Source organism: Bombina bombina, chromosome 3 (assembly GCF_027579735.1).
Source record: "Bombina bombina isolate aBomBom1 chromosome 3, aBomBom1.pri, whole genome shotgun sequence".
In the NCBI taxonomy this organism is placed as follows: Eukaryota; Metazoa; Chordata; class Amphibia; order Anura; family Bombinatoridae; genus Bombina; species Bombina bombina.
Window position 1 is genome coordinate 1180045513 of NC_069501.1, and position 16859 is coordinate 1180062371.

Here is a 16859-nt window from a genome sequence, read left to right on the forward strand (position 1 = left end):
CTACTGTGTATTTGTATAGTGCTGGGTGTTATTATACAGGTGCAGATACACTCATAACTTATCACCCAATATCGCTAGCAGTCTCTTGACAAGCCACTGACATTATTAACACTACATATTTTTCCTTTCCTATTATTTAATAAGAAAGAAAAAATATACTAAGGTTGTGAATCACAACCTTAGTATATTTTTTCTTTCTAATTAAATAATAGAAAAGGGAAAATATGTAGAACTTAATAATAAACCTCATGCGTCAAGGAGGAGTCAGGACCAGCATTCATCTGTCCTACTCCTCCCTCCCTGACGGAAAACAGGTGGCGGACACTGCAAGGGTCAGTCACGGACACCAGTGTCCATGTACGGAAAACTTGCCTGTCCCTGGTTACTGGCCAGTGTACCAGTGCTACCTGAACTAAACTACTGCATGTTACTGACAGTGCTCATGTGCCACTAGCCTCACAAGTTGCGTGATACATGTGGCACTAAAATGTCAGCTTTCATGTCACTATTTTTCTGACTTTATTGGCTGCTGTTTAGGTATCTCTTTCACTCACTGCAGATTTGTTAAAATATATTGTGCCAGTTTGAATTGATTTAATGCAGGACCTAAAATATAATATCCTTAGACTAATACATTCTGATGGAAAGCTAAAGGAAGAAATGTATTTAAAAAAAAAAAAAACAGTTTCTCATTTGATAGTTTTGACTTAAAGTGACATAATACTCATATGCTAAATCACTTGAAACTGATGCAGTATAACTGTAAAAAGCTGACAGGAAAATATCACCTGAGCATCTCTATGTAAAAAAGGAAGATATTTTACCTCACAATCTCCTCAGCTCAGCAGAGTAAGTTCTGTGTAAAAAGTTATACTCAACTGCAGGTAAAAAAAAAATAAAAAATGAAGAAATGAACAGCAGCCAATCAGCATCAGCAGTGCTGAGGTCATGAACTCTTACTGTGATCTCATGAGATTTGACTTAACTCTCATGAGATTTCATAGTAAGCTTCCTTTACCTGATTGGTGAAATAATATGAGAGTTCACAAGGCTCATCCTTTCAGATGTCCCAGGACAGACACACTAAAATGCTGCTTAGAAATCCTTTACAATGGGAGGTGGCTACTGAGGAACTTTTGAGGTAAAATATCTTTCTTTTTTACATAGAGATGTTCAGGTGATATTTTCTAGTCAGCTTTTTACAGCTATGCTGCATCACTTTCAAGTGTTTAAACATTTGGGTATTATGGCCCTTTAAAACAACAACAACAACATTCTAAAGAGGGCCCAAATAAAGTAACAAGCTAAAACTTACCTTTACAGGTAGAACAGTGTATTTGCAAGCTCCAGGCTTGGTTCTCTGTGAATACTTTGACCAACAAGAAAGGTCAGTTTGTGCGCGTACTGGCATGGTGCAGGGACACGGACCACCCCCTAGAGCAAACAGAATAATCATGAAAACAGCAGAATTCATCCGTTCACAGACTCAGTGGAAAAGGGCTATGTCCTAGATTACAAGTGAAGCTTAAAAATGGCAGTGCTCACATCGCAATAGATCAATTCATAGTGGTTTCATTGTTACTTCCATAGTACAAGTGGAAAGTAAAATGTGCTCGAAAGCCAGGGGTGTACTAACATCTAGAGGTTTGGTAGTGCGGCCGTGCTAAATCTCACACATAATAGACATCTATGGGACAAGCTGAAAAACAAAGGCCCTGGCTATCTCTTGAGTGCTGACTCAGAGGTGTGATAAGCTGAAGGTGGGTTAAAGGAAAAATGGAGTAGTTTTAATCTTTACTTAAAATTAAATAAATTAATAAAATGCCACTTTAAGGTTTAAAGCTGAAATAAGAACATGACATAATGTTTGACCTTGTAAAGTCTGATAATTGTGAGATAATTGTGGGCGACGTATGTGCATAACCATCAATCACTGTGCTCTGCTCTGGAAGGGCAGTGCATTGCCACCCTGTGTTTGACTTCATGTGTTTAATGTCTTTGCAGGGATCAAAAACAAAGGTACAGGCAAGAATTAGCTGAATAAGAATATACACTAACATGTTGGTTATTGCGTCTTAATGTCCCTTTAATATTTGCTTACATGTAGATGATACCCAGAAATTAATTTGTTGTTGACCATGTTGCAGTCTTGCTGATTACCCTATTATTAGTAGTAGTAGTTATTTGTAGAGCACCAACAGATTCTGCAGCGCTATAAACAACAAAATGTATGCTTTTTACAGAGAGCGAGGCAGTGGATGTAAAAGTGTAAAAATTAACTTTTATTCAACATTAAAAATGCAGAAAAAGGATCAAGAGGCCAGTGCAGAACCGGTCTTTTACGCGTTTCAGCTTGCGCCTTCCTCATAGACCATGCTGCACTGACCTTACAGCCTTAATTTAAATGCAATGTCTTGTAACGCTTGGTATGCTGCAAGTTTTAACCCTTTACATAATAGTGAATAATATACATTGTAATATTTTCCAGTAACATGAGTTACGCTATTGGTACAAAACAGATCAGCATTTACATACATCTCAGAAGTATAGTAACCCCTGAATATTTATTAGGCTAGTTAAATCAATTACATAGAAGGTAACTCTGTCTACTCTATGGGGCCTATTTATTAAAGGTCTTGCGGACCTGATCCGACAGTGCGGATCAGGTCCGCAAGACCTCGCTGAATGCAGAGAGCAATAAGTTCTCTGCATTTAACATTGCACCAGCAGCTCACAAGAGCTGCTGGTGCAACGCCACCCCCTGCTGACTCGCGGCCAATCGGCCGCCAGCAGGGAGGTGTCAATCAACCCGATCGTACTCGATCGGGTTGATTTCCGGCGATTCCTGTCCGCCTCATCAGAGCAGGCGGACAGGGTTATGGAGCAGCGGTCTTTAGACCGCTGCTTCATAACTGGTGTTTCTGGCGAGTCTGAAGACTCGCCAGAAACACGGGCCCACTAGCTCCGTTCGGAGCTTGATAAATGGGCCCCTATTCCTATATCTTAGTGTGAAAACACATAGCAATGAAAGAGTTTTACAGATCACTAACGTTAGACACATATTAGCCTAAATACGAACATAGGTAACAAATAACTAGATTCCAATATATTAGACAATGTTTCTATGTTGTCATGTTAGTGCATATTTCTCACGTATGCCATATAGAGAAGTTACCACATCTAACATTGCGCATTTTCGAGAGATACCTTAACACTATGAGAACACTATATATCACAATTTTTATTGCATATCAATCCATTTGGATTCCATATTATTTGGCTCATTCTCATCTTTCATTTATGTTAAATATGTATAGGTCTTATATTATAAAGCTCTAAAATACTATGAGGTATATAAATGCAGTGAGAAGATTTAGACTGTTTCATATTACAGATCTATCTCTATAAACAACCTTATATGTTATTTCCTATTCTTAACCCATAATTCCATAATGATAATATACAAAAGTCAAAGGGACAGCCCACTGTAATTGATATTTATAAAATTGCATCCTAAATAGATACTTATATAGGCTACACATATAGTCCCTAATGGAGGTATTCCATGGATTAGAAATCAAGTTAAATTTATTTATTCCCAGAAATTTATCAAGTCAGCTTGTATATTTAATCCTTCAGGCACTCTGGTCTTCAATTTGAAGATCCAGAAAGCCTCCCGCTTATGGAGTAATTTTTCTCTGTTCCCGTTGGGAAAAAAAATATATGCTTACCTGATAAATAATTTTCTTTCCTGGCATGAAGAGTCCACAATTCCATTAAATTAGTGTTGGGAATTCAATTCCTGGCCACCTGAAGTAGGCAAAGAAAACCCCAGCAAAGCTTAAGTATCCCTCTCACTTCCCATACTCCCTAGTCATTCAGCCGAGGGAATAAGGAAAGAGAAAAAGGAACACAAGGGGTGCCTGAAGATTATAAAAACAAATGCCGCCTTAAAAATTATAAAAGGGCGGGTCGTGGACTCTCCATTCCAGGAAAGAAAATAATTTATCAGGTAAGCATACATTTTTTTTCCCATTGGCATGGAGATTCCATGATTCCATTCAATTACTGTTGGGAAACCAATACCCAAGCCAGAGAGGACACAGAATGGACAGAGATGGAAAACTAAAGGTAGGCAGACCTAAACTGAAGGCACCACTGCTTGAAGCATCTTTCTCCCATCTATGAGCATCTATAAGGCAAAAACATCAAAAATTGAAAAAGGTATGTATAGAAGACCAAGTAGACGCCTTACAGATTTATTTCATGAAGCTTTGTTCTTAAAAGTCCAGGAAGAAGAAACAGCACAGGAAGAGAAAGCCTTAAGCCTTTCAGGAGGCCGATATTCAGCTTCTTTATAATCTAAACCAAAGACACTCCTAAACAAAAGAAAGTAGTTGCAGCTGCCATTTGACCCTTGCGCCTACTGGAGTACACCACAAAACAAGATAGAACAATGTCTAAAAAGCCCTGGTAGCCTGGAGATAGAACTTTAGGGCACTAACCACATCCAGGTTGTGTATGTAACACACGGTCCTTCTGAAAAGAAGGATTAGGACGAAAGGAAGGAACTACAATCTCCTGATGATGTTGCGGGTCAAATCCACCTTTGGGAAAAAATCCCAATTCAGTTTGAAGAACAGTCTTATTCATATGGAAAAGAAGACAAGAGAATCACACTGTAAAGCAGGTAGTTCTGAAACTCTACGAGTAGGAGAAATAGCCAACAAAAACAAAACGTTCAAAGACAAAAGTTTCATATCAACAGAATGGATACGCTTGAACGGAGCCTCCTGCAGAATCTGAAGAACAGATTAAGGCTCCAAGGAGGAGCAAACAGGAATAAAAACAGGCCTGAATGAAGGACAGAACCTCCTCAAAATAGCTAACCTCTTGGAATCAAAACCGAAAGGGCAGAGATCTGTCCCTTCAGAGAACTAGCTGACAAAACTTTTCTCCAAACCCTTATGGAGAAAACAACAGAATACGAGTCTCTCCTTGAGCCAAGGGGAAAAAACTCGAGACTCGCACCAGTATAGATAGGTGTGTCAGATCTTATGATATAGTCGGCGAGGCAACGTCGTATGAATCTGAATTAGAGGGTCAATGATAGGTCAGCATGCTAAGGCACTGTGGCTGAGCTCTGTAGCAACCCAAGGGTTGCAGGTTCGATCCCCGGCGAGGTCCACTCAGCCTTTCATCCTTCTGAGGTTGATAAAATGAGCAGCGCCTTGAGACCCTTACGGGTGATTAGCCGCACTTTACAAGTACCCAATACATACATACATCTGAAAAACCTATTGAGACAGAACTAAGCGTTCAATCTACACACATTGAGCCTCAGAGAATTTAGAATTTGATGAAGAGAACTGACCCTGAAGTAGAAGGTCCTTACTCAGCGGCAACCTCTACAGAGAGGAGGACAACATCAGCACCAGATCCGCAAACCAAGTCCCACGAGACCAAGCAGGGGCAATGAGGATCACAGAGGCCCGCTCCTGTTTGATGCAGACTATGGCCTCTAGTTATCAAGCTGTCTACTTACCTGCATTCGCCGGCCCCAATATGCTCGCCTAAGCTCGCCTAACATCGCCGCCGCGGACCTGAATATGTTCGCCAAATTTATCAAGAAAGCTGTCAAAAAGCTGCGCACCAAGTACGGTGCGATGAGCAACGGACTGTTGTTAACTAACAGTCATCGATCTCGCTGCTCATCGGCTTATTCGCAACTTTCTTGCTAGCCTGTCACTAAGCACCCACACTATACTATACTGTTTTACCCCCTATAACGCCGCTCCCGGAGCCCCCGCACCTAAATAAAGTTATTAACCCCTAAACCACCGGTCCTGGACCCCGACACAACTCTAATAAATATATTAACCCCTAAACCGCCACTCCCGGAGCCCCCCGCAACTATAATAAATGTATTAACCCCTAAACCGCTGCTCCCGGACCCTGCCGCCAGCTACATTATACCTATTAACCCCTAATCTGCCTCCCCCTATACCACCGCCACCTACATAAATTTATTAACCCCTATCCTGCCGATCCCGAACCCCGCCGCAAATAAATTAATTGTTTAACCCCTAAACCGCCGCTCCCGGACCCCGCCGCAACTCTAATAAATATATTAACCCCTAATCTGCCACCCCCTATACCGCCGCCACCTACATAAATTTATTAACCAATATCCTGCCGATCCTGGACCCTGCTGCAAATAAATTAATTGTTTAACCCCTAAACCGCCGCTCCCGGAGCCCACCGCCACCTACATTACATTTATTAACCCCTAATCTGCCCCCCCTACACCGCCGCCACCTACATTGTATCTATTAACCCCTAAACCTAAGTCTAACCCTAACCCTAACACCCCCCTAACTTACATATTATTTAAATTTATCTAAATAAATATTCCTATAATTAAATAAATTATTCCTATTTAAAACTAAATACTTACCTATAAAATAAACCCTAAGATAACTACAATATAACTAATACTTACATTATATCTAGCTTAGGGTTTATTTTTATTTTACAGGCAACTTTGTATTTATTTTAACTAGGTACAATAGTTATTAAATAGTTATTAACTATTTAATAGCTACCTAAAAAGTGGAAAAAGTCCATGGAGGCCACAATGATATCAAATAATTCCATGCACTACGCTACCGAGTGGCGTGCAGAGGACTGAGGGGAAAGACAGGCAGAGAGAAGATTGGACTGTCTCACTGCTGATAGAAAGACCTTCATGGAGACCAAATCTATGATTTTCCCCCAAAAAACAGACCCTGGAATCTGGAACCAGGGAACTCTCGTCCAGATTTACCTTACACCCGTGGGAGCGAAGAAGGGACAACAGAAACTCTGTGTGAGCTCTTGCTAATGAAAAGAGACCTGAACCAATATAACTTCCAGGTACAGGGCCACAGCGAGTCCCTGAGATCTGGCTACTGCTAGAAGAGCGTCCAGCACCTTTGTAAAGATTCTGGGAGTGTACAAAAAGAAGGGCTACTAAAAAAAAAAAAAATTGTAGAAATTGAAAATGCTCCTTGTGAAAAGGAACATGGATGTACGTGACCCTCTGGTCTATAGTGGACACGAAATGACCCTCCTGGATCAAGGAAGTTTAAAAAGCTTGCAAACACAAGGCATAAGTAGCTGTAGCTGGATTCAAACTGCAAATCTTCTTCAGGTTAGGCAGCCAAGCTAACCATCAGGCTACTATATCTGGCTGTAAATACCTTAAGTCTCATTCTGCCAGAGGGCCCGGAACGATTACTCACAGAAGAGCGATCCATTACACAGTTGAAGAATATCTCTCCGTACTGAAGGGCCATCATTAAAAGAAAATCTCCTCACTCTGAGAGAGATAGAAATATTGTACACATAACAAAAAATATTTAAACAGATTAATGACCTAATAAGCCTTAAAAAATATGTATTTTACTTAATACACATAGGAGTTGTAACAGACAGAGATGGAATCTCCTCACTATCACCTAGATTATGAGTTTTGCACTAAAAAAGTTGCGTTATTTCACCCTCCATAGCATTGCTATTACGAGTTACTGAATAGCCTCCTTGTGCATGCAATATGGTTGCATTAAGCTCCATACTGCACAAAATCCAAGGACTGCTTTGACGTGCTCGTGCACGCTTTCCTCCATAGACATCAATAGGGAGAGAGTGTTAGAAAAAAACCTAACACCTGAAGTGCGGAATGGAGATTGCTGTAACGTTTTTTTTATGGTTTTTTTCAGCACTTTTTTATGTTTTTTTCAGCACTAAATAACTGCTTTGGCAGCTGTGCATATAAGTCTGGTTCTAACTTCTAGCTATAAACAAGCTTCTCTAACGTTGATGTTATCTAGGAACCAGCGAGCAAAAAATATAGTATACAGCGCCTAAAGAGCATACACACAAGCTAACTAAGGAACGATTACCTAACACAATCGGAATGATTACCTAACCCAGAAATGATGCTATTAGTAAACGCAGCAACCAGAAATTACGTAATCATGTGACGTGTAAACCGGAAGTAGTCCTAAACCGGAAATCACTCGGCCTGAACCACTTTATTGACCACAATTTTTGGCGGCTTTTCTGCAATCACGCCCCCTCTTTCTGATAGGCTGTTAGCCCTATAAATAAGTATTCTTTCTCAGGAGCTGTTATAGTCTTGATAAAGGCCTTATTAATGGATGAAATGCGTCAACGATCCATTTGACTTACCAGCCCAAGTTTCCTGTTTGATGCATAGGTAATCCTATAACCATATAGGCCCTATTTGCTACCCAGATCTTTTGCACCTTATATCTTTTTCCTTCCACAGTTTCTTCAAGGAAACTACACTCATTCTTTTGTACATACATTTCACTAATTTGGATACACCAATTTCTGGACACTACTACATTCCCATTTTTGGATATCACTAACTTTTATATTTTTTTATATTTGTTTATCTTTTTTGGGACATATATATATATATATATATATATATATATATATATATATATATATATATACATATCCTTGAATATTAACTGACACTTACAACATCATCACTTATTTTTTTATTCTTTTTATACCCCTCCTTTTGTGCTATTTAGCACCTTTTCTGTTCACACACCCTATCTGGGTGACAAATAACACCAAGTGATCACTGGTCGTTTGTTTACATTTTTTATTAGATTTACCTAATTGTTTGTAGTCTTATATAAGTCTCATATAAGGCCTGTATACTATGTTTTTAATTCTGATTTTATCTAGTTGTTTATTAAATTTGCACCTAATTACTGTGTGAATATACACTATTTTTCTGTTTATACAAACTTTAGCCTATATCAGCCGCTCATTTCTGTATTTACTTCTCGTTATCTAGGAACCACGCATGTGCAGTGCATACTGAAGCACAGAGAGCGAGCAGGGCACATTGAATACAAGACTTACGAACGTATTCTTTGCTAGAGTTGGGGTTTGGCTAGAGGGATACAGTTTGATACATTTTTATTGAAAAAAATAATAGAAGCTATTTACAAAAATCAAACCCAGGTGTACTATGTTAAAGGGACACTAAACCCAATTTTTTTTTCTTTCATGATACAGATAGAGCATGCAATTTTGAGCAACTTTCTAATTTACTCCTATTATCAATTTTTCTTCGTTCTCTTGCTATCTTTATTTAAAAAGCAGGAATGTAATGCATATGACCCGGCCCATTTTTGGTTGAGAACCTGGGTTATGCTTGCTTATTGGTGGGTAAATGTAAACCTCCAATACGCAAGCGAGATCCATGGTGCTGATCCTAAAATGGGCTGGCTGCTAAGATTTACATTCCTGCTTTTAAAATAAAGATAGCAAGAGAACAAAGAAATATTGATAATAGGAGTAAATTAGAAAGTTGATTAAAATGTCATGCTCTATCTGAATCATGAAAGAAAAAAAATTGGGTTCAGTGTCCCTTTAACTTAACTGGAGAAAAAGGATTTAAAAAACAAAACAAAACAAAAAAAAAATATATAAGTGTATAAAGTCCCTTTAAGGTAGTGAGAGGATATTCTGGATGAAATATTAGAAAGACAGATAGTTATTTAAGTACTTTCAGAAGGGTCAGTACATAAAAACATGGGAAATTCTTCCTTTCCCCTGTAAAGAGGTTAAAGCAGTGCCCCCGGTATACTCTTGGTCAATGATTTGTGAATACATAATTATTCCTCTCCTGATTGGTTCCACAGCTGTTTCTTTCTCAGGTGCAACAATGCACAACTTTAAAGGAACACTCAGGTCAAAATGATACTTTCATGATTCTGATAAACAACTTTCCAATTTACTGCCATTAACAAAATGTGCACAGTCTTTATATATTCACACTTTATGAGTCACCCGCTCCTAGTGATCATGTGCAAGAATTCACAGTATATATGTATATGCATTTGTGATTGGCTGATGGCTGTCACATGATACAGAAGGCATGGAAATAGTAATAACTTTTAAATGTGCCAGAATAAAATCTACTATTCATTTGAAGTTCAGACAAAGTGCTATTGTATTGTCTTTTTAGTATGCATTTGGTGATTATGCAAATTTACTATATTTACTGGTCCTTTAAATATGGTTCCTATTCTAATTCATTAGAATTCAAATGTAATTATTATTATAATATCACATGACTTTTCATTGGTTTATAACATTTTAAGCCATTTCAATACATTTGAAAATAGTGAATTCTTTTCAAACACACGTATATCCCTATATACCGCGCACAATTTCACACTGATATTCATATCCATAAGAAAATGTTTGCAGCAGCATTGTCTTTTAGAATTTTCAAATTCAACATCATTTATCCATATTGACTGCTTTTACAAATTCTTACTTCAAATGGTGATAAAAGTTGTTTTGTGTGTAATAGAAAGTTACAATTATAAGTCAAATCACACTTTAAAACTTGGAATCGTAAATCTAATATAAATATGATCATCAAAATCTTTGTTTATGATTGTAATTAAGTGTTTGGGTGTTTTAACAGAATTAGAGGGACAGTAAAGTAAAAAAGAAACACATGTATTGGACATTTTAAACAACTTTGCAATTTAGTTCTATTGTCAGTTTAGCTTAGTTCTCTCTGTATCCTTTTTTAAAGAGTAATCTTAGGTGAGCTCAGGAGTGTGCACGTATCTTTAGCCATCTGGCAGTAGTGTTTACAACATTGTTTGTAGCTTTGAAATGCATAATAACAAACACTGGTGCCATAGACTGCTATAAACTCGTGCACGCTCCTAAGCTCCTATCAACTACCAAGCTTTACTCTTCAGAAAAGGATTTCAAGAGAACAAAGCAAAGTTGATAATAGAAGTAAATTGTAAAGTTGTTTAAAATCAGATGTGCTGTCTGAATTGTGAACATTTTATTTTGACTTTACTGTCCCTTTAATATTTTAACTGTACCTATTTCATTAATTGATATCAATAGTTAAAGGAACATGAAACCCAATATTTGTAATGCTTTCACAATGTTTAACATGTTAAAAGCATTCTTGCAAAACTACTGCCATATAGTTCTCCAAGCCTTGCCCATGCCTCAGCCTACCTACCTGCTTGGCAACAAAGAATATCAATAGAACAAAGTAAATTTGATAATAGAAGTAAGTTGGAAAGTCCCCCCCCCCCATTAAATTGTATACTTTGGGGCCGATTTATTAAAGGCTAAATGCCCCTGTTTTCGCACAAGCCTTCTGAGGCTGCGGACATCAATCCGCCCGATCTCATACAATCAGGTTGATTGACACCTCCTGCGGCCGCGAATCTGCAGGGGGCGGCATTGCACAAGCAGTTCACCAGAACTGCTTGTGCAATGTTAAATTTAGCGATGTCGGGCGGGCATGATCCGCTACAGTCCGACTGTTAATAAATCGGCCCCTTTATCTGAATCATGAAAAAATAGCTTCATGTCGTTTTTAGTGAGTAAAAATAAAAACAAACTATATTCAAACATGTTAATCAGTCTTCATCATTACCAGATTCATTTTAGCTGTTATGTTGTATTTCTGCTATTTTTGTTTCTACAAAACTCTGTGCAAATTCTTACAAAAAATCCTCAAAAATCCGGGACCCCAATTTTTGCTTCTAGTTTTGTGGCTATATATTGTTTATCAATTCAAGTGTTTTAACTAATGAAAATGCGGTCTTCTAATAGATTGAAATAGTTTTGAAAAGATAACAAAAAAGAGCTGTTGTACAAAGTTTTTTGCTCAGGAATTTTGATTGTCCCTTAGTCTCCTATTTAACAATGTATAGACAAGGTTACTTGATAGGGAACTTGTCCGCCTGGGTTCAGTGCATGCATAGATGCATCTGCTGCCTTTATGTAACGTTACACAAGAAATTGCCCAGCACTCTGTTCTTACTCAACCAATTGGACGAAAGTGAGGCTTGTCAATCATTCCAGACTGGGATTATTTAACTCCGCCACCTAGACTGCTGCTTTTTAACTTGTGGTTGCTTGCTAGCATGAGTAAGACTGCACTGCAAGGAATCCGAAACTTCTTCCACGAATACATGGAGCCTATGACTTTTACTTCCTTGAAAGGCATCTGGAGATAGTGTAAAAGAGGATTGTGTCTAAGAATAAAATTAGAGTTCCTCTGATGAAGTGGACAGTGGAGTTCTTTTTTTTTTTTGGAGAGTGGACTAGTATCCTGTAGTTTAATAATTACATAAGAATATGCAGTACACTATATTCATCAGCAGGGGTCACTACAATACAGCTCAGCACATAATCTGCATTTATGGAGATTATTCAGTTTCTCTCTTTCAATTTTACGAAGATGTTTGATCCTTTTATTTAGAAGATTACTTTCTGAAATAACTCTTATTCCCTTTGCACTGCAGAGCCACGTATAGAACATGTAATCTATCAAAGAGAACTGCTGAAACACAGAATAATGAGCCCTGACTGGCTTTTTTATATCGATTCAACTCAACATCATAAAATTGCACCGACCTTAAGTCAGTTTGTTTAAATGCAGAGGGAAAAAGCTTGCAATAAAAACCATGAACATCCAGTTATTCAACTTTCACCATAAATGTATTTATCAAGAAGAGTAATAGATACTATCCCCTTAATGACCAGCGTCATACCCTGTACGACGCTGATCGTTATGCCCTTAAGGATCAGCAGTCCTGGACTTCTCTCTAACGTGATCTCGCTCAAAATAGCAAGATTGCGCAATTTCTGCATGCCCCACGAGTGGGGCACTGCACAAATAGATTTGCAGAGTTATCGATGCAGAGAGGACCACTCTGTGGCCCTCTCTGCATCGCACAACGGGGGTGCCGATCGTTGGTTGGTGGGAGGCTACTGAGGGAGGCAGGTGGGCGGCCCATCCCTGGAGGAAGGTGGGCGGGAGTTGCGCAGAAGTTGCGTGCAACGATTTATAACCCCCCCCACTGAAAGTGACAGGGAGGGGGAAGGAGGGAGTGGGGAGGGGGATCCCTGGTTATATTGCCTAGTGATGGGAATAGGAGGGTGGGAACTGGAAAGTCTATCTGGGAGGGGGGAGGGTATTGAGGGGGTGCAGCTACACTACAGCAAAAAATGTTTTGTTTTTGTTTTGTTTTTTTAAAGCCTAATTTGCAGCAAACTGGGTACTAGCAGATAGCTGCCAGTACCTAAGATGGTGGCAATTAGGTAGAGGGGGAGGGTTAGAGAACTGTTTGGGGGATCAGGGAGGTTGGGGGGTAAGGGGTGATCCTACACTGCAGAATATATATATATATATTAATAAATCCCAGCAAACGAGTCTTAGCAATAAATGTTTTATTGTAATGTATTCACCACAATAGGGCAAACAACTCAAATTCTTAATATGAAGAGTACAAATGTACATCCATTCGCATTCACACAATCCCCAACCACCATGCGAATCCGCTAAATTGAGCTAAGAAAAATATTCACACTACAACATTCAACCAAAGGATAATCACACTTCAAAAAAATCATCAAATCAAAAAAAGTCAAGTATCTTGATATTGCACCCCCCAGGCGTCCCCCAGCACCACCTGCAGAGCAAACACAAAAAAAGGAAAAAAAATATAAAGAGTCCCTCAGCCTTGATAATGAGAAATCTTCAGAGGATTGAAAAGATCCTATCAAACAGTGTAATTAGTGTGATCTGATAGTCCTTATTAATGAATACATTTTGTAATAATCATTCACACCTGCGTAATTGACAAGATACATTGCATATGTACATATGCCAGTCCTTTTATCAGTGGATGTAGATTGCAACAATTTTTATATTTTAATGTTCCACATGTGAGCTGCATGTATCTGTGTGCACTAATGATAGGCTGCTGTGTCCTGATCACGAGAAAACTCTTCTGCTGTAAACGGTTCATTTTAAATCCTCAGAGTTTATCGTTAAAGCTTTTTTTCCTTTTTTTGTTTTTGCTCTGCAGGTGGTGCCGGTCATCGCCCCCTTGAGACGCCTGGGGGTGCAATATCAAGATAATTACCTTTTTTTGATTTGATGATTTTTTTGAAGTGTGATTATCCTTTGGTTGAATGTTGTAGAGTGAATATTTTTCTTAGCTCAATTTAGCGGATTCGCATGGTGGTTGGGGATTGTGTGAATGTGAATGGATGTACATTTGTACTCTTCATATTAAGAATTTGAGTTGTTTGCCCTGTTGTGGTGAATACATTACAATAAAACATTTATTGCTAAGACTCGTTTGCTGGGATTTAATAATTTGATATTACTTTAGAGTAAGGGACCAGACTCTATCCCGTGCATGAGCATATTATTAGGTCGGATTAGTCGAAAGATAGTGCTGTCACTTGTAAATTTATAAGAGCGCTTCTCTCTTTGTATGCAAATTATTATGACCCTGGGGAAGTCTCCCTATGGGTGATGGGGGAAACAAGACGTGGACTCCTTGCCCAGTGTGCTTAGAGGAATGTGGCTGCACCTCACTGACGAGGCCCATAGGAGGCCGAAACGATCGTCTGGGCTTGTCATGCTCCTTGTTCAGAGGAGAATTTCCTGGTATTTCGGGGCTGGACTGACCTTACTTGGCAGGATCAGACTGATATACTTCAGGCAAGTTTTCTTCTGTGAAAAGCACTCTGGTCTAAAAGAGGCTGCTTCCGGGTGGTAAATCGCCATAGAACAAGTCACTGAGCTGTTGTTCGTTCCTGGTAGAGCGCCTCTCTCTTCGTATGCTATATATATATATATATATATATATATATATAAAAATATATATATATTAAAAATATATTATGGGGGAAAAAAGCCTTTTATTTTAGTACTGGCAGACTTTCTGCTAGTACTTAAGATGGCGGTGACAATTGTGAGGTGGGGGAGGGAAGAGAGTTGTTTGAGAGGGGTCAGGGAGGGATCAGGGGGTGGGAAGTGTCAGGTGGGAGGCTGATCTCTACACTAAAGCTAAAATGAACCCTCTAAGCTACCTTATTAACCTCTTCTTTGCTGGGCATAATACAAGTGTGGTGTGCAGCGGCATTTCGCGGCCTTCTAATTACCAAAAAACAATGCCAAAGTCATATATGTCTATTTCTGAACAAAGAGGATCACAGAGAAGCATTTTCAACCATTTGTGTCATGATTGCACAAGCTGTTTGTAAATAATTTCAGTGAGAAACCTAAAATTGTGAAAAAGTTAACAATTGTTTTTTTTATCGCATTTGGCGGAGAAATGGTGGCATGAAATATACCAAAATTGGTCTAGATCAATACTTTGGGTTGTCTACTAAAAAATATATATAGTTTTGATAGGTAAATATAAAAAAGGCTCTATTTCTGATTAAAGGGACATGAAACCCAAATTTTTTCTTTCATGATTTAGAAAGCACATGTGTTTTTAAACAACTTTCTAATGTACTTCTATTATCTAATTAGCTTCATTCTGTTGATATTCTTTGCTGAAAAGCATATCTAGATATGCTCAGTAGCTGCTAATTGGTAGATGCACATAGATGCCTCGTGTGTTTGGCTCACACATGTGCATTGTTATTTCTTCAACAAAGGATATCTAAAGAATGAAGCAAATGCGATAATAGAAGTCAATTGGAATGTTATTTAAAATTGTATTCTCTACCTGAATCATGAAAGATAATGTTTTGGTTTAGTGTCCCTTTAAATGTAGTGATGGCAAAAATGCTAAAAATGCTCTGGTCTTTTGGGGAAGTCTTTGTCTAAAATGCCCAGTCCTTAAAGGGACACTGAACCCAAATTTTTTCTTTCATGATACAGATAGAGCATGCAAGTTTAAGCAACTTTCTAATTTACTTCTATTATCAATTTTCTTCATTCTCTTGCTATCTTTATTTGAAAAAGAAGGCATCTAAGCGTTATTTTTTTTGGTTTAGCATCTGGACAGCACTTTTTTATTGGTGGATGAATTTATCCACCAATCAGCAAGGACAACCCAGGTTGTTCACAAAAAATGGACCGGCATATAAACTTAAATTGTTGCATTTCAAATAAAGATAAAGAGAATGAAGAAACTTTGATAATAGGATTAAATTATAAAGTTGCTTAAAATTTCATGCTGTATCTGAATCACGAAAGAAAAAAAATTGGATTCAGTGTCCCTTTAAGGGGCTATACTACATATTTGTTCACCCTAATCTACTTAAAGGGACATGAAACACACATTTTTATTTCATGATTTAGAAAGAGAATGCAATTTTAAACATCTTTCTAATTTACGTCTATTATCTAATTTGTTTTATTCTCTTCATATTCTTTGCTGAAAAGCATATCTAGATATGCTCAGTAGCTGCTGATTGGTTGCTGCACATAGAAGCCTCGTGTGATTGGCTCACAATGTGCATTGCTTTTTCTTCAACTAACGATATCTAAAAAATGAAGCAAAATAAATAATAGAAGTAAATTGTAATGTTGTTTAAATTTCTATTCTCTACCTGAATCATGAAAGAAAGATTTTGGGTTCAGTGACCCTTTAAATCCACGTTAGCAGGCCACAAGAGGCTTATTTTAATTTGACTGGCTATTTTACAAAAAAAGCTTTTATTTTTATTTATTTTTTGCACTGTAAATTTTTTATTGAAACCCCTCAGCTACAGTATTTCAATCCATCATTAAACACGTTTCAAGAGAGTTTTAATGACCCATTGTTTGGGATTAGGATTTAGGGTGGGTTTTGTGCTGAGACATTTAGTCACTGAACTAACGTGCTGTTTTCTATTGCGCACAATGTCATTGGTGATACCTGTAAAGCACCTGTGATGGTCTTTTGTATTTAAAGGGACATTCTACACCTTAGTCTTACCTTAGATTAAGTTGCAAATAGTCTATTGTACCCCTTTCTATG

The 16859-nt window shown here is 38.2% G+C and overlaps 1 protein-coding gene across 1 annotated transcript in view; it reads right to left on the reverse strand.

Annotated features, from left to right (window-relative positions):
* Positions 1-1317: 1317 nt before the first annotated feature.
* The window catches only part of PIWIL4 (piwi like RNA-mediated gene silencing 4), a 684822-nt gene continuing 669280 nt past the window's right edge, over positions 1318-16859 (reverse strand). The window contains exon 19 of the mRNA XM_053705591.1: positions 1318-1434. Within this exon, the coding sequence (XP_053561566.1) occupies positions 1318-1434 (117 nt within the window). The remainder of the gene's footprint in view (positions 1435-16859) is intronic.